This window comes from Paroedura picta, chromosome 4 (genome assembly GCF_049243985.1).
Source record: "Paroedura picta isolate Pp20150507F chromosome 4, Ppicta_v3.0, whole genome shotgun sequence".
Classification (NCBI taxonomy): domain Eukaryota; kingdom Metazoa; phylum Chordata; class Lepidosauria; order Squamata; family Gekkonidae; genus Paroedura; species Paroedura picta.
Genome location: NC_135372.1, coordinates 116,913,484 through 116,929,747, shown reverse-complemented (window position 1 = coordinate 116,929,747; position 16,264 = coordinate 116,913,484). Strand labels below are relative to the sequence as shown.

Genomic DNA, 16,264 nt, shown 5'->3' with positions numbered 1-16,264 from the left:
CAACATCTGCTCAGGCTCCCCAGCCGAAAGGAGGTGAAATTGACCTCAACCAGGACCAGGGCCAGGGCCTTTTGGTTCTGGCCCTAAGCTCGTGGAATACACTTCTGTGAGAGATCAGGGTCCTGCGGGACTTAAATCAGTTCCACAGGGCCTGCTAGATGGAGCTATTCCACTAGGGCTTATGGTCAAGGCCTGAAATAACATCCACCAAGAAAGGCTGGCCTCACCACTGGCGGGAGGAGGAGAGATGGAAGATTGGCTCTTTGCCACTCCCCCCATCTGGAAATTTTAGTTGGGGGGGGAGGCATTGTCAGATTGTAAAAGTTTTAATTATTAACTCTGTACATTGCTTTTAATGTCGTTACTTGCCCTGAGCAAAATGGAAGGGCAGGATAAAAATTGTAGTTATAGTTATAGTTATTATTTCCAGGGAAGGGTACAACTGTACGCATGTACAATGATATGCACATAGGTTGGATTAAAAAAAATGGGTTCCATAAAAAACAAAACTGTTCTGCCTTTCCCTTCCCACTTGCAGCTCATTGAGGCACCTTTTGAACAGGGCAGTTTATGGAATGGTACGAGGGTGGTCTGAAGTAGAAATTCCTGGAGGTTTGGAAGGGCAGAGTTTGAGAAGGGGAACGATTTCAGCACAGACTGATGTCATAGACTCCACCCTCCAAACCAGCCATTTTCTCCATGTAATAAATACCTATAACCTGGAAACCAGCTGTAATTCTGGAAGCTCTCCAGGGCAGCCCTGGTGGAAAGGGTAAAGCTGCAGAAATTGCCTCTCACCTTCCATTAATGGAAAACTTAGTCTGGATACCACCCAAAGACTTGATGCAGATGTCTGAGTGATCACCTGGAGGTTAGGAACGAGGACAGCTCTCCCCCCAGCCTGCCCATACTCATCCACATAGGATAAACTGATGCTGTGCAGTTTCTGCTCATCTTCAGTTTAAGGCTAAAGTTTTACTTAGGCCAGTGTTCTCAATTACAGTCTTGCTTCTGCACTGGGAGGAAACTTTATTCTTAGTTTCATGCCAGGATATCTAAAAATATCTGTGTGATCCTGGGTTTTGTTGTTACTATTTCTTAAAAGGAGCCTGCAATAGCAAGAGATTGGCAGGAGGAAGAGAAAGGGAGGAGTTGAACTACAAAGAGGCTTGTTTACTTCCCCACCTAATTTGCAAGCAGAAGGGTCATGGATTGTGAGTGCAAGCCGTTGAGTCATCTGACTCCCATCCCACTGAAAGGCACAGCGGTTAATAAGATGGAGACGCCCTGACAGACACAGAACCCCCAGGCAGTGCAGCAGTCATAAGTACAGATGCAAAAAAACCCCAAAACTCCAACATATAAAAAACTTTTCATACAATGATACAGATTCAGACAAAAGGTTCCCCTGCCAAATTGCTGGTGCTCAAGCAACTGTTTAAGTGGACAAGAGCCACACGAGAATAAAATGGTCACAACCCCAACAACAGAGGCTGCCATGCCTCAATAAGCTATATTCACAGGCCATCAGGTAAGGTTGCCAACTCTAGGTGAGGAAATTCCTGGAGATTTTGGTGTGGAGTCTGGAGATGGGGGAGCTTGAGGAAGGGAGGGAGCTCATAAGGGATGAAGTGCCATAAACCCCACCCCTACAGCTGCCAATTTCTCCAGGGGAACTGATCTGATCTTTGGAGATCAGCTGTAATTCCAGAAGAATGCTAGGCCTGCCTGGCAGCTGGCAACCCTATCATCAGGGCATGATTAAAAGCTCAGTTGTTGGTCAGAGCTTAGGCTGCGTGGGGAAGGCTGGATCCCTTCATTCCATGCCTGCTGCGAAAACATCTCTCTTGGAGGTAGCTAATTTGCTAACTAGGATTACTCAATGGGAATGACAGATCTGACCAGGAAAGCACAGCCAATCTGCTGGGTGCACTTGCCAGTCAGGCCCTAATGCTCTGTTTCCATTTTAGGCATTGAGAACGGGCTGAATCGCACTGAAGCAGAAAGATGTTTTGAACTGGGAATAGATAAGTCAGGAATAACAAACACAGAGGAAGTTTATGTTTGTTTCATAAGATAAGCGAGCCCTGGGGAAAAACATCATTCAATCAAGTCCAAGATGCACAGGAAAGAAGAAGAGGCAGCTGAAGAGCCTCACTGCTGGGACACAGAAATTCAAATCTGCCCAGTGACTCACAGCAAGAGATGCTAAGGGACCCAGGGAATGCTGGCGCCATGGCATGTTTCCTACCACTCCCGCCAACTTAAGCTGCGCTTCTACCAGAGGCACTTAAGTTGGCAGAAGGTTTCAAACCTTGCTGAGTTGAGAGGTAGGATACATGACAATGTAATTCTAGGATTTTGTTCAGAGTTAGATATAGGCTGTGCCTGGCAACCAGTGGTAAGGTTACGGGCGGGAATATGGCATGAGTGTGATGTCATCTGCTAGTTCTAAGAACTGCCCAAACCTTTTTCTATGGTTTCTGCCAATACTCTAGCGATCCCAGAGCTAGTGGCACAAATGACAACCCCATTTAAAAGGGGATTAGATAGATTCGTGGAGGAGTATTCATAACTACTAGCCATGGTGACAGAAGGAAGCCTGCACATTCAGCGGCACTAATCCTCTGAATCCCAGAGCCAGGAGGCAACATCAGGGGAAGGCCTCGGTCTCTATACCCTGTTGTTGGCCCACCAGAGGAACTGGTTGGCCACTGTGTGAGGCATGATGGACAAGATGGACTAGATGGACCATTGGTCTGATCCAGCAGGGCTAATCTTATGTTCATTAAAAAAATATTCTGGGGAAATGGTGAACTCAAGGATGGACTTTTTAAAGGCTCCAGATCAATCTCACTGATGGACATAACACTTCAGGAAGGGGGAGAATTTATTTCTCTGTCCTTACCTTTCCTCCAAAGGGGAGAACCAAATGACAGATGAAGGGGGCGGAACTTATTTATCTACCTCCACTGATTCCATCAAGGGCAGTGGAGATAAGGTGGCTTCTGCCTTCAAAGTTGACCTCAACTTTGGTTATTTTCTTTTCCCCTTTCTCCACCAATCTGTAAAATATGCATTTATGGTTCTCCTTTGTTTCATTTTACCAGACTGTGGCTCCAATACAGGAGATAGGCAGACTGCTGGCAGCCCCTGACTGCAACAGTAAGAGGAGACATCTTGAAACTTTATGGCTTTTAGGCATAACACATCAAGAAAGGGAAGAATTTATTTCTCTATGTATGGTTTTTAAATTACAGATATTTAACAAAAGATTTACGTATGCAGAGAAACGCCTGGACTGCCTTTACAAAGCTGAGTGGAAATATTAATTTAACCAGAGCAAGTATGTCAAACCTTTTTTTTTCTTTTCCACTTTTTTTCCTGGATGAACTTTAAAATTGTGGATTGTTTTGTCTGTGGACTGTACAACTGGCTACTTCTCTGTGCTCTTTTTTTCCCTCCTTGATGAAAAATGTATATTTAAAAGGTTCACTACCTTGGCTACAGCAGACCAGTGAAGAGAAAGCAACACATACATTGACTCAAATTGACTGATTCGGCCAAAGGATTGCTCAATGGAAATACAAGATTTATGTTCCCCTCCTGCATAATTATTTACCTAGGCACGTGCTTTAGTACTTCCTAAAACAAGACGATGACTCTGGACTAATTTTTACAATATTTCCCCCCTTTCTTTTTTTAAAAAAAACCTCAGACAGATCAACATAAGGTAAAGGTAAAAGGTATCCCCTGTGCAAGCACAGAGTCATGTCTGACCCTTGGGGTGACGCCCTCTAGCGTTTTCATGGCAGACTCAATACGGGGTGGTTTGCCAGTGCCTTCCCCAGTCATTACCGTTTACCCCCCAGCAAGCTGGGCACTCATTTTACCAACCTCAGAAGGATGGAAGGCTGAGTCAACCTTGAGCCGGCTGCTGGGATTGAACTCCCAGCCTCATGGGCAGAGCTTTCAGACGGCTGCCTTACCACTCTGCGCCACAAGAGGTTCTTCAACACGAAACAAAAACAAAGGTGCCAGGCTGACACCACCCCCTTCATTTTTTTTTTTGTATTTACTCCAAATTGTCTGCTCGTGTCTCCAATAGAAGCTTATCATGAGAAGAACACAAAAAATAAAAATGTTTTTTTAATGGACAGCAGTTTCAGGGGAAAAGATATTAGAGATAAAGGCATAAACCAGGGGTAGTCAAACTGCGGCCCTCCAGATGTCCATGGACTACAATTCCCAGAAGCCCCTGCCAGCATTCGCTGGCAGGGGCTTCTGGGAATTGTAGTCCATGGACATCTGGAGAGCCGCAGTTTGACTACCCCTGGCATAAACATTCAGTGGCTGCTATACTATCAATCAGCTTCAAGACTAAAGAAGATCATCAATATGGAAGGTGGAGGTCTAAGCAAAGTGACTGAGTTCAAACAGCTGATTATAAAACAAATAGACCATTTACTACTCTAGATACAGAAGTTATAACTTCTGTTAGAAACAGAAGAATAACAAGTGAAAAAAGGTATGATTAAGTGTATGCAGAATTTTAGAGAGCAGATACCTATGCATCAATGAGGACAACTATGGGGGAAAGAAATTGAGTTTATAGTCAGCCAAATATTAAAACTGGTACAAAATGTTTCTAGATGGTATATAACCCTAAGGATATTGAGAAAACAGGCAAAAAATACATGGATGGAACCTTTTACCATATATGGCGTTAAGCAAAAAGATATTGGAAGGAAATACATAGGAAAATGCAGAACAGTAGATTTAAATTCCCTACGGAGGCTAAGAATATGCTATGAGGTATACTGCCTAATAAATTACCAATTTTCTTGATATTTTTAAATACATGGTGTTAGAGGCTAGAATTATTTATGCAGCAAAATGATTGATGTCTGTCCATGCTTAGATGAACAGGAAAATGAGAAATATAAGACTTTCTTTGAACTTTGATATATTACCTACCTGTTAAATGTTATAGTGACTATGTGGAAGTGGTAAATAATTAATAGTGAATGTGTAGTAAAGATGAAAATAATAAAGTAGTTGCAAAATACATCAGCTATGAAATATGAAATCTAAAATTTTAATTATAAATGTACCCGAACAGAAGGAAGAACTATTGTATTTAATTGATATCTTAAAAATAATGATGAAGGGCATGTTTTATACACTCCATAATATATAATCATCCTTGATATTTACAGTTATGTTATGTAATAATCTCTCTTTTCCTTTTCATATCCCTTCTACACGGTCACTTTATATGTGGCGCAGGAAATGCTGTCTGAAGCTGTCTGCCCATGAAGCTGGGAGTTCAATCCCAGCAGCCGGCTCAAGGTTGACTCAGCCTTCCATCCTTCCGAGGTCGGTAAAATGAGTACCCAGCTTGCTGGGGGGTAAACGGTAATGACTGGGGAAGGCACTGGCAAACCACTCCGTATTGAGACTGCCATGAAAACGCTAGAGGGCGTCATCCCGGTCTTGCATATGGGATACCTTAACCTTTATATATATATATATATATATTTTACTTCAGGAGCTCCAACTGAAGTAAACATTTGCAAGAATTACCGTTTAGGGCCACACTAAAGGTTCAGTTAGTCCAGTCTAAATGAATCTTTGGTATGATCTCCAGCAATGGTCAGCTAGATGTCAACCTCAACTTACTTTGCATCAGTGCCATGTTCCTTGACTCAGCCTTCCACAGCTGCCAATTCCTCTACAAACCACTGGAGGCATGGGTTGCCCATATTGAGGTGGGGCCTGGAGTTTTTCCAGAATTTCAGCTTATCTCCAGACTACAGAGATCAATTTCCTTTGAGAAAATGACAGCTTTGGAGGGGGTGGGGGCTTGAGGGCTTCACATCCCCGTTGAGCTCCCTCTCCTCCCCAGACTCCACCCTTCCCAAGGCTCTACCCCCAAATCTCCAGGAATTTCTCAACCCAGAGTTGACAACAACTGGAGGGCTGATCTTTCTATAAATAGATGAAGGGACCAGTGAAGTCTGAAGACCCTGTTTGTATTGTCCTAAACTATCTACAGAAGATGGAGAAATCAATGGAGAAGATCCAAACATCATTCTGGTTGGAATGTGGAACATCTTATCTATAGTGTGCACAATTCAGAAGCATATCCTGCTGGGGGCATCAAAGGAGATGTGTATTTAGCATAGATTAAGAACTTCCTGATGCTTTTTTATATGGACTCCTCCTAAATCCTGATTTGTTTTTTGTTTTTTTTGGAGACTTCCTGCTCCTTTGAACATGCTTCCTCCTTGCTTGCCTCCAGAACAGACAGAATAAAGAAACAGAATAGCCAGGTCTCTTTGTTTCTCTTCTTAATAATATTATTTTATTCTTTTAAGCCTCTTGGTGCTTTCCTCTCTATGCATGTGTACACTCTGCCAATAATTCTGAGCTGCAGGAAATAAAACTACTCAATGCAACCCACTCCAGCCTGAGAGGGAAAGCTTGCAAACAAGATTATGCTTTTGGCAAGAGTAAGCAAGCTATAGCTTCTGAAGCATGAATGGCCAGCTTGACCTATAACAGCTGGGCTGCAAGTAGTGAGAGTAGAAAGCTGAATCAATCTGCATCAGACCAGTTCAGTATCAATAGTAAGAGAAGGCTGGATTCTGCCTTGAAGAAGAGACAGCGGTAAATCTCAATTAATTACGTTCTTTAGTTTGCAAGATGGAGAGGCCTCAAAGTCTTTTGCTATTGTTATTTATTTCAATATTTATATCCCAATAAGGACTAAAGGAGGCTCACAATGTCTTTCTCCCCTCCTCCATTTTATCCTTGCAACAACAACCCTGTGATGTAGGTTAGGCTGAGGGAGAGTGACTGGTCAAGGTCACACAGCAAACTACCATGGCACCATGCAGATTCAAATCTGGGTCTCCCAGATCCTAGTCTGAACCATAATCTAGGGATGTCAGCCTTCAGGTGGAACCTGGGGATGCCTCAGAATTACAGGTCATCTCCAGACGACAGAAATCAGTTCCCCTGGAGAAAATGGATGCTTTGGAGGGGGCCGTCTGTGGCATTATATCCCGCTGAGGTCCCTGTCCTCCTCTGGTTCCATCCCCCAAACTCCAGGAGTTTCCCAACCTGGATCTGGCAACCCGACCTCCCCATTTTCCACCAGAGACCAGGGAGGATCTGGTAACCTAAAATCACTAGATCGTACTGGCTGTAGAGTCTGTAGAGAAAGGATGGGAAACAAATAAAAAACACCATCATTACCTGCTGAAGGTACTTTTTTGCTCTCTAAAGAGCAGACTGGAGTCAGAAGATGGCATGCCTCTTTGATAATTCTACTGATCATTTCCAGTTAAAAATATATGGTCGGTGAGAAGGTATAGTATGGAAGAGACTTAACATGGATGCTGAGAAACAGTCTAAAACATAGAGGGGATCATAGCCGCCAATCTCAAAATTGCTGACTTCAGCTGCCCTCCCGCCTCCAAGGCCACCTCACATCCATCAGTGAGTTCCTCCCGACTGGGCTCATTGCAGACAATAGCGATAGGAGCTCCCTACAGTTTTGTAGTCCCTTCCTTACCTGACTGAGGATCACTGCTGTACAACTTATAGTATGCAGGTTCCACTCCAGAGAAGCCTGCATCACCAAATGGAAGGGAAGCACAGTGAAACTTGCCGTCCTTCAGAAACCATGACCTTTCCTCCCTTCTTCCAGAAACAACCATTTCTCATGGCAGAAGCCTGAGTTGCTAGGCCTCAGGTTGCCACTAGCAACTGTCTAGGATCCCTCAGTTTTCTGTTTTGAGAATTGTGGCTCTGAGTACAATGTAATAAATTTCCTCTCACGTATCTCACCTGGTAGGTCAATAATGAGCCACCCATCATCTTCTTCCTCTTCAGAGACAAAGGGCTTGGGTTCTTCAAGGCCCTCAGGTGTGCTGGTGTCACTGAAGAAGAGGCTGGTGAAGCGCTGGAACATGGCTGGAGGGCGAGTTCCGAGATAGGCTTTGTGAGGAAGAAAGATGGAGAGGAGTTTCTAGGTGCCTGCTTCAGTGTGTGGAGCTGGAAGCTGCTGATGGGAAGCAGAGACTGGACGACTTGATGAATGGATCCTTCTGAAAGTCCGGAACTACTTGTTTCCTAGCGAAATCTTATCTGAGTTGAGTTACATATAGTGCAATCATAAGGTTCTTCACTTGGCTTCAGTGCAAAGGCCTGCAATGAAAGGAGAAATTCATTCAGACTTTCTGAAAAAAGCAAGAACCGTTTGAATCACGAGGCACTCATGGCCTGGAGAAAAGAGGGAAAGGAAACTTTTGCATGGATCATCAGTTTAATTAGCCATGGTCATTTTCTAGACCAAATGCCATCTCCACAGGGCTGCCTGCTGGGTTCTCCTACTGGCTGTAGCATTTAACAGCACTAGCACCTTTTCAAGGGTGAAGACCTCTCAGCAGTGCTCTGGGCAAGAAACATTCCTACAGCCTTCTTTGCTGCTATTAATGCTAACCCAGCTTCCCGCACACAAACATGCAAATAAACCCAATATGACCCTTCCTAGGACTAGAAGAGTGGATGATCGGGCTGTCAGCTCACATTATGTCTCTGCCACAATCTTAGGGCTCAATCTCTGCTTTCCTGGGCCCCTTCCATTAGAGTTGCCAGGTCCCTATGGCCACCAGGGAGGAGGGGGAGGGGGAGGGTTTTCAGATCCAGGCTGGGAAACGCCTGGAGATTTGGGGGTGCTGCCTGGGAAGGACAGGGACCACGGGAGGGTTCAATGCCATAAAGCCCACCCTTCAAAGCATCCCTTTTCTCCAGTGGAACAGATCTCTGTATTCTGGAGACAAGCTGGCATCCCAGGAAATCCCCAGGTCCCACCTGGAGTCTGGCATTTCTACCTCCTATCAGAATTATAACAATTTTAAAATTATTACTTTGTTTTATTTTTTCTGCTTTAGGAAAAACATAATAGATTTTCATGGGCCTAACATTTCAATCTTTTCTGCTATGAGAAAAAAAATTAAACATTTTCCTTAACCCTAAACATTCGTTTTTTCCCCTTCTGATCTTAAAATACATTTTTAGCATTTTGTGGGTCCCTAAACGTACGGTGGCTCCAGGCGCTGTGCCTCCTGTGCCTTGTGGATAAATTGGCCCTGGTCAAAGTGTGCTACCAGAGGCAAGAGAGAGGGCTGCCCCAGATTCCAGTCAAGGCTGAGAGCCAGTGAGGAAGTTTGGGGAGAACTGCACCCCCTGATTTATGGGGTGATAAAGCAGTGCAGCTACAGTAACATAAAATGGAGATAAATCAAGAGTCACATTATAAGATCTCAAATGACTGATCAGATCCCTGATATCTCTGTAGAAGCTAGAAAATTTCTGTTTGGTGTAGTGGTTAGGAGTGCGGACTTCTAATCTGGCATGCCAGGTTCGATTCTGCGCTCCTCCACATGCAACCAGCTGGGTGACCTTGGGCTTGCCACAGCACTGATAAAGCTGTTCTGACCGGGCAGTGATATCAGGGCTCTCTCAGCCTCACCCACCCCACAGGGTGTCTGTTGTGGGGAGAGGAATGGGAAGGCGACTGTAAGCCGCTTTGAGCCTCCTTTGGGTACGGAAAAGTGGCATATAAGAACCAACTCTTCTTCTTCTTCTTCTTCTTGTTTCCTAGTTATAAAAATTGCAAAAGACGCAGACATTTTCTTTCCAGTTGTGCTGATAGCAAGGGGCTTAGTACTGCACATCACTAGTAACTAGGCCCACTCCCTGGGAAACTTTGAAAAGTCAGACTATTGTGCTCAGAGCATCTGTGTGGCAAATCAGATGGTATGTAAGCATCTTGTGACAGGAGTTTTAGGGAAGAGCTGGAACATACCAAAGCTACCCAATTTTATTTACATGAACCCTGCAGAGCATATGAGGCCGAAATAAGAGTGACTTGGCCAGCACCAGTAAACTCCATGATAAATCTGGAATTTGAACTCAGGACCCAAGTCCAATCCACTTTCTACAATGCCATATTGTCTCCTTGTCCAACTACTGCCAGTCTTAATCCTTGCTTTCTGTATGTTCTTTCTGCAGCCTTCTAATCTAAATCGTGCATTCCATCACAAAGTATTTACATACCAGGCTGATTAATGTCATAAAAATAATATTACGATGTTTGGGGGGAAGAATAGATACCCACACCAGATCCTACCCTCTGCTACCAAATCTGTTGTGGATCTGGCTGTGGCCCCCAATAGCTTCTGTTCTTGCCCAAACGTTACAAACCCGCCAGGAAGTGTTGGCAAAAGTCACAAAAAATAAATAGGATTGCCCTTTTCTCCACTGCATAAGGTTCCATTTTTAGCACACCTTGAAAGCACACAGCGCATTCATTACTTTTGATCCTTGAGGTATTGCGTGAATGAGGCACAGGAACAAAGAGATACAAAACACTAGAAGAGTTTACTTACATAGATGATATACATGGATATAGCATGCTGACTGATTGGCTGGCCTTGCCAATCAGGGCTCCACAAACTTAAGCAAGTTACAGGAAAAGTTCTCTTCTACATGCCAGAAGCAAGTTGCTACAAGACTGTCTCTGAGAGAGAAAGCAGACTGACCGGGGACAATGCCCCTATCCTTTTGTTTCCTGCTCCAAGAGAAAATGGACATTCCCATTTGAGATAAATGACTGATGAGTCATAAGAAACAAGTCCAGGCATGTTTCTGCAGTTTCTGCTCTGCTGCCATCAGGTGTCTATGCTGATCATATGACCAGGACTTTGCAGTATAACAACCAGTCCTACAAGGTAGGCCCCTCTCCAAATAATTTGCTGATTGTATTCCAACAATGCATCACACAGCTGTCCAGTACACTGTTGTTTCCAGCAATTGGTAAGGCAGGATCATAGTCATTAGCAATATTCTAGGCTGATCTAGAAGCAAGCCCAAAACCGACAGCTCTCATGAAGTGTAGCAGCTGTTCTACTGTCCCTTACCATCAAATGCTAGAGAGCTAATGGATATGGCAAGAAATAAAAGAAGTAATAGCTGAAATTCTGTGACTGGGAGGAAACATGTACCGATCCAGCCACTGCAGGGTCTGCTGCATGAGGATACGGTCGAGGTGAACTCACTGCCCGGCGCCTCTCGCCGCGTCAGGCCGCCGCCAGAGAGAGCCGACGACGACAGACCGCCGCCCGGGGGAGGCCCTGCCACCCGAAGGAGCCCCCGCTGTCACAACACCAACCCGCAAAACTGTAAGTTCCTAGCGCCCGCTGTATTGCTCATACAGCAGGCTTGATTACTAGTAAAATACATAAGAACACTAGCAGAAGTCAGTGTTTTAAAGCTGCCAGTAAGCAGAATTAGTCAAATGCTGGAGGCATGTCAGGATTATGATGTTTTTCTTTTATTCTCCTGAGACCTGTGCATTCCAATTACTTCTGGAAGGCATTTGAGTAATTGCCAGCTTTTATTTTCTCGAAGGGAATTGCTCTTTGTGTTTCATTTTGCTTCTTTGTCCCAGTAGGACATTTTGAAACATGTTTTGCACCCATCCTAATTAAGACTGTCCCATAAATTTCCATATTAAAACTATAGACCAGGGTTTTTTCCATCATGCCATATTACAGTTTGCTCGTCTCCCACTTTTTAGCTTGTGGGGGGTACTGAACAACCAACCCGAATTCTAGAAAGCTTGCTCAATATTTCATTATTAGGCTGCTTGGGGGGGGGGAGTTTTGTAATTCCTTCCCTCAGTATTCCTGAAAACAATCCTGTATCGCGGACCAGTATTATTATTCCTCTATTACAGGGCTGCCTAGATATCGATAGATATAGATGTAGATATATAGATACAGATAATTTGTTAAACATTTATCGGTGATATGACCATATATGGTCTTGTTGACTCCTCCACCCTAAAATGGCCAATGATAGGCCTGGAGGGGATGGGAAGGGGAGGGACCCTGGGTGAGTGAGTACACAGTTATGCTCCCCAACCATGTTCTGCACAATTGTGCCATTTCTGGCATTTCTCAAAGCCTGAAGAATGTTTCAGGGGTTTCTCAATGATAGAAAAGTTGAGAAAGGGTGCCTTAGGCCATTCCGCAGATTGCAAAACCACTTGATTCAGCATCAACAAAGCACCATGTGCAGAGCAGTGCCCATGAGTGAGAGGATACACGGTAGGGATCCCAGCGCCAGGGTGGGAAATTGAGGAGGGTGGGAACTCAGTGAGTATAACTAGATACAGCCCACCCCACCCCAAATCTGTCATTTCCTGCAGTGGAACTGATCTCTGTAGCCCAAGGATCAGTTTTTATTCCAGGAAAATTCCGGGCCTCACCTGGATGCTGTCAACCCTAGTCCAAGGCCTTGATCCCGCCAGCAACAACTCAGCCACAGAATGCTCATGCAAATGTTTGCTTTTGCTGGAGCACTGTTGCTCCCCAGAATGTTTTTCACAAGAGGGGAAATGTTAACTTCTAAGCCAGACAGCCAATGTGTTCCCAGAGGGGGATCCTACGTTTCAGAGTCCAGAAATGATAGCTTTGGGTTCGCAATTGGCAGGATGTGATTTCCCAAGCAGAACAGTTAATCCTTCCATATAGGTCACTAATATGTTAATACTTGCCCCAGGTCTTACTGAAACGATTCCTTTCCCCCTGATTTTGCTTCATCAGCTCAGCTGATGATGATAGGAGGCCTAATCTTCACATCCTACAGCTTGGTCCAATTGGATTTGCACAGGACTGTTGCAAAATCTGGCTCAGAGATGGACAGTTGCTCCTTCCTATTTCATCCCGACCCTCGTCCTGCCAAAAGGCTTTAGTTCAATGTCTTTGGGGAACGACACATGACAGCCCTGGGTTGCAATGGCAGCTGCAACGGAAGCCATTGTGATGCCAGCAAATACACCAGTGGATGACTCTTGCAGAGGGAGGAGGAAGCCCAGGAGAAGCACGGTCAGATGGTCTGTCCCACAAGGCTGCGCAGCCAACTAGCTGACACTGACTCATTATACATCCCTGGGCAACACCCAGCCCAGTGCTAGAACTGTAGTTACTCAGAAGAGAGGCCCAAAGAGACTGACTTCTAAGGGAAGCATACTGAGGAGGACAGCTGAATTTCGCCGCAATTGCTTTCAGGCAAACATAACGATTTTACAGCCAGTTTGCAAAAATTGTTTCCTGTGTGGTCAGCAGAATGCTTCAGATCCCAAGTACACCAGCATTTATCCTGGGCATCTCAAGTATTCCCAGCTCAAGACAAAGTAGATGATAGGGATGAATGGCCAGATTCAACACAGGCTTTAAATAGTCAGCGAGAAAGTGCCACTTTGCCTACCCAAAGTGTGGCCACGGAGGGGTTCCCAGCATTATTTGGTCTACTATGCAGAGCTCCTTGTACTTGGCAGTGCAAATGGAAGAGATGAGGCAATAGTGATGGAAATACACTGTCCTGTAATCCTTACAATATCCTTATAGAAGGGCTCCTGGGTCTCCCCTGACTTCTGACAGGGGGTGGGTCACATAGAGTTGCCAGCTCCAGGTTGAGAAACTCCTGGAGACTTGGGGGTGGAGCCTAAGGAGGAGGGGGACCTCAGTGGGGTACAAGGCCATGGAGTTCACCCTCCAAAGCATCCATTTTCTCCAGGGGAACTCATATCTGTAGCCTGGGGATGAGCTGTAATTCCAGGTCCCAACTGGAAGCTAACATCTCTACTTTATTGTAAGAATAGGGCACTATAATTATCCTCATAATAAGGAAGGTGGTGGAGACAGGGGCAAGAGGGAGAGGTTTGCCTGAGATCTCCTAGTGTGTTTATGGCAGACCCCCAATTTAAACCAAGGATTTCTTGGATTGTTGCTTATTCTCTGAACCACTACGTATCAACCAGGTCACGAGCAATAACAAACATATCTGCCTGTCAGACACCTGATAAAAGGGCAGAAGCTCTTCCAGAAAAAAGTTGTCAGCCCCAGACAAGATTAGACATTGGAAACCCTCTTCCCAGAGAGGATTTTACTTTCCCCCTTGCCTGCAATACGGTGCATAAAGGGCTGGATATTTTCAAATTCAGAGTGCAGAGAAGAGCTACTAAGGCATGCAAAGTAGGAGCAGCAAGGGTGAGAGAAATGTTTGGCTGCTATATGACCCCCCTGGTGAGTAACTAAGTGCACCATGTCCCTTTAAACTAAGCCCACTGAAGTTAACCTTGAACAGAGGTCATCATAGGAAAGCTTAACTGCATTCTTAGTAGGGGCACACCACCGATTTTCACCCTTTTGGCCAATCATCATCATCCTTCTGAAATTCGGTTACATTACTGACATTGAAAAGAGGATTGTGTGGACAGGGAGCTGTGCACATTCATGTCAGACAGCGTTGAGACAGCTGGGAATAGAAAATGTGGATGCCCCAGATGGTACATGTACACAAGGGGGAAATGGTTCATCCAGAGAGATGTGGGGGGGTTGGGGGTGGGGCTTGGCAGCATGCTTGCTAGGACAAAGAATCCCCAGCATTCCACTCTCCTAGCAGTAATGACAGAAAATACATTCAGGTGGGTCGCCTTCTGGGCCTGAAGCAGCAGAACAAAGTGGCACCTTTAGGACCAACAGAGATTTATTCAAGTTACAAGCTTTCGTGTGCATGCACACTTCTTCAGATACAATGGAAGTTACCAGTCCACATATATTGGCAAAGGCTGAGCAGCATAGCAGCATCCAACATAATGAGGTTGAGGTTCAAGGACCAACCAGGAAGACCAAGCTTAGTTTATATGGTTACCATTTGTTTAGGTTTAATTCTGGGCGTGGGGGGAGAGACATAGTGAAGGAAATAAATATGTCAGAAGAGGAAATGTATAAAGAGATATATCCATTATTGTGGGATGCTAAGAGTAATTAACTTAGTTCCTGTCATCCATTCACCTCCTCTCATGCATAAAGGTGATCTTACAGCATCTTCTTTGAAGTGGGGTGACTGACTGTGTAGTTACCTCACCTGTCCCCAGACCAGAGAAATGCATTCCAATCTAGCATCCTCTGCTGTATTCCTCTGTTGTATGCTAACTTACTGCTCATCCTCTAACTCAGGGGTAGTCAACCTGTGGTCCTCCAGATGTCCATGGACATCTGGAGGACTACAGATTGACTACCCCTGCTCTAACTATTTGTATGGACTATTAAATTCCGTTTCACTGTATCTGTGAAGTGTGTGTGCACACAACAGTTTATACCTTGAATAAATTCTGTGGGTCTAAAAATGCCACTGGAGTCAAACTATGTTCTCAAGAAAATACAACAATTTTTAGAGGGCATGCCATTGTGGAAATTGTGTTCTTTAAACCATGATGAGGAGAAACTGCCACATCATGAGCTCTGTTTGAAAGCTACCTGTCCCCAGAGTGTACCTTTGCTCTGGGATAGGCCTCATTTGAACCAAGAAACCAATCCAGCCCAAGTTTAATGTGTTTAAGTCTAATTGATTATACTGGAGGAGTCACAAGCACATGCTTCATCCTAGACATACTGTCTAGGGTGTAAATCCTTCAGATTTTAATAGAATGTATTTCCAATACGCAATAGGATCAAGTTACACCGCTGAAACCAACGAGACAAACAGTCAAAGCCTATGCATAATTAAGAGGAAGTAAATCCCATTTAGTTTAATAGGACTCATTTCCAATTAAATATGCATATGATTATAAGCCCTGACGGAACGGGATAGTCCAGGCTAGCCTGATCTAGTCAGATTTTATAAACTAAGTAGGGTCATCGCTCGTTATTATTTGGGTGAGAGACTAGTAAGGAAATCCAGGGTTGCTATGCACAGATAGGCAATGACAAACCATCTCTGTGAGTCTCTTGTCTTGAAAAATCTGTAGGGTCACCATGAGTTAGCAGCAACATAGAATCATAGTCATAGAACCAAAGAATGATAGAGTGGGAAGGGACCTCATGGGTCATCTAGTCCAGCGGTCCGCAACCTTTCGGCTGCCACGGACCGCTGCTCCGGAGAGTGGGGAGAGGGCGGCTCGGGGGCCCGTGCACGCGCGGCAGCCCCAGCGCAAACGCGCGTGCGCGAACTGCTGCGCACGCGCGTTTGCGCCTGGCAGGGGCGCAAACACGTGTGTGCGGGAGTCCGCACATGCGCATTTGCGCCGCCGCCATGTCGGCGGCCGCGGCTTCGCCTCCCGGCCCCTCCGAGCCACCAGCAAATCGGCCGCCAAAGCGGCCAATTAGCTTGCGGCTCAGCA

General features: G+C 45.0%; 1 protein-coding gene across 12 annotated transcripts in view; it reads right to left on the bottom strand.

Moving 5' to 3' along the window:
- TP53INP2 (tumor protein p53 inducible nuclear protein 2) overlaps nucleotides 1–16,264 on the bottom strand; it is a 51,675-nt gene that overhangs the window by 20,337 nt on the left and 15,074 nt on the right. For 10 of the 12 annotated variants that reach the window (XM_077335317.1, XM_077335323.1, XM_077335325.1 and 7 more), the window contains one exon: nucleotides 7,858–8,217. In XM_077335317.1, the coding sequence (XP_077191432.1) occupies nucleotides 7,858–7,981 (124 nt within the window). In that variant the 5' untranslated portion in view covers nucleotides 7,982–8,217. Of the gene's footprint in view, nucleotides 1–7,857; nucleotides 8,218–10,463; nucleotides 10,655–12,634; nucleotides 12,819–16,264 lie in introns of those variants that run through there. The other 2 variants (XM_077335326.1, XM_077335324.1) reach the window with 2 other exon arrangements.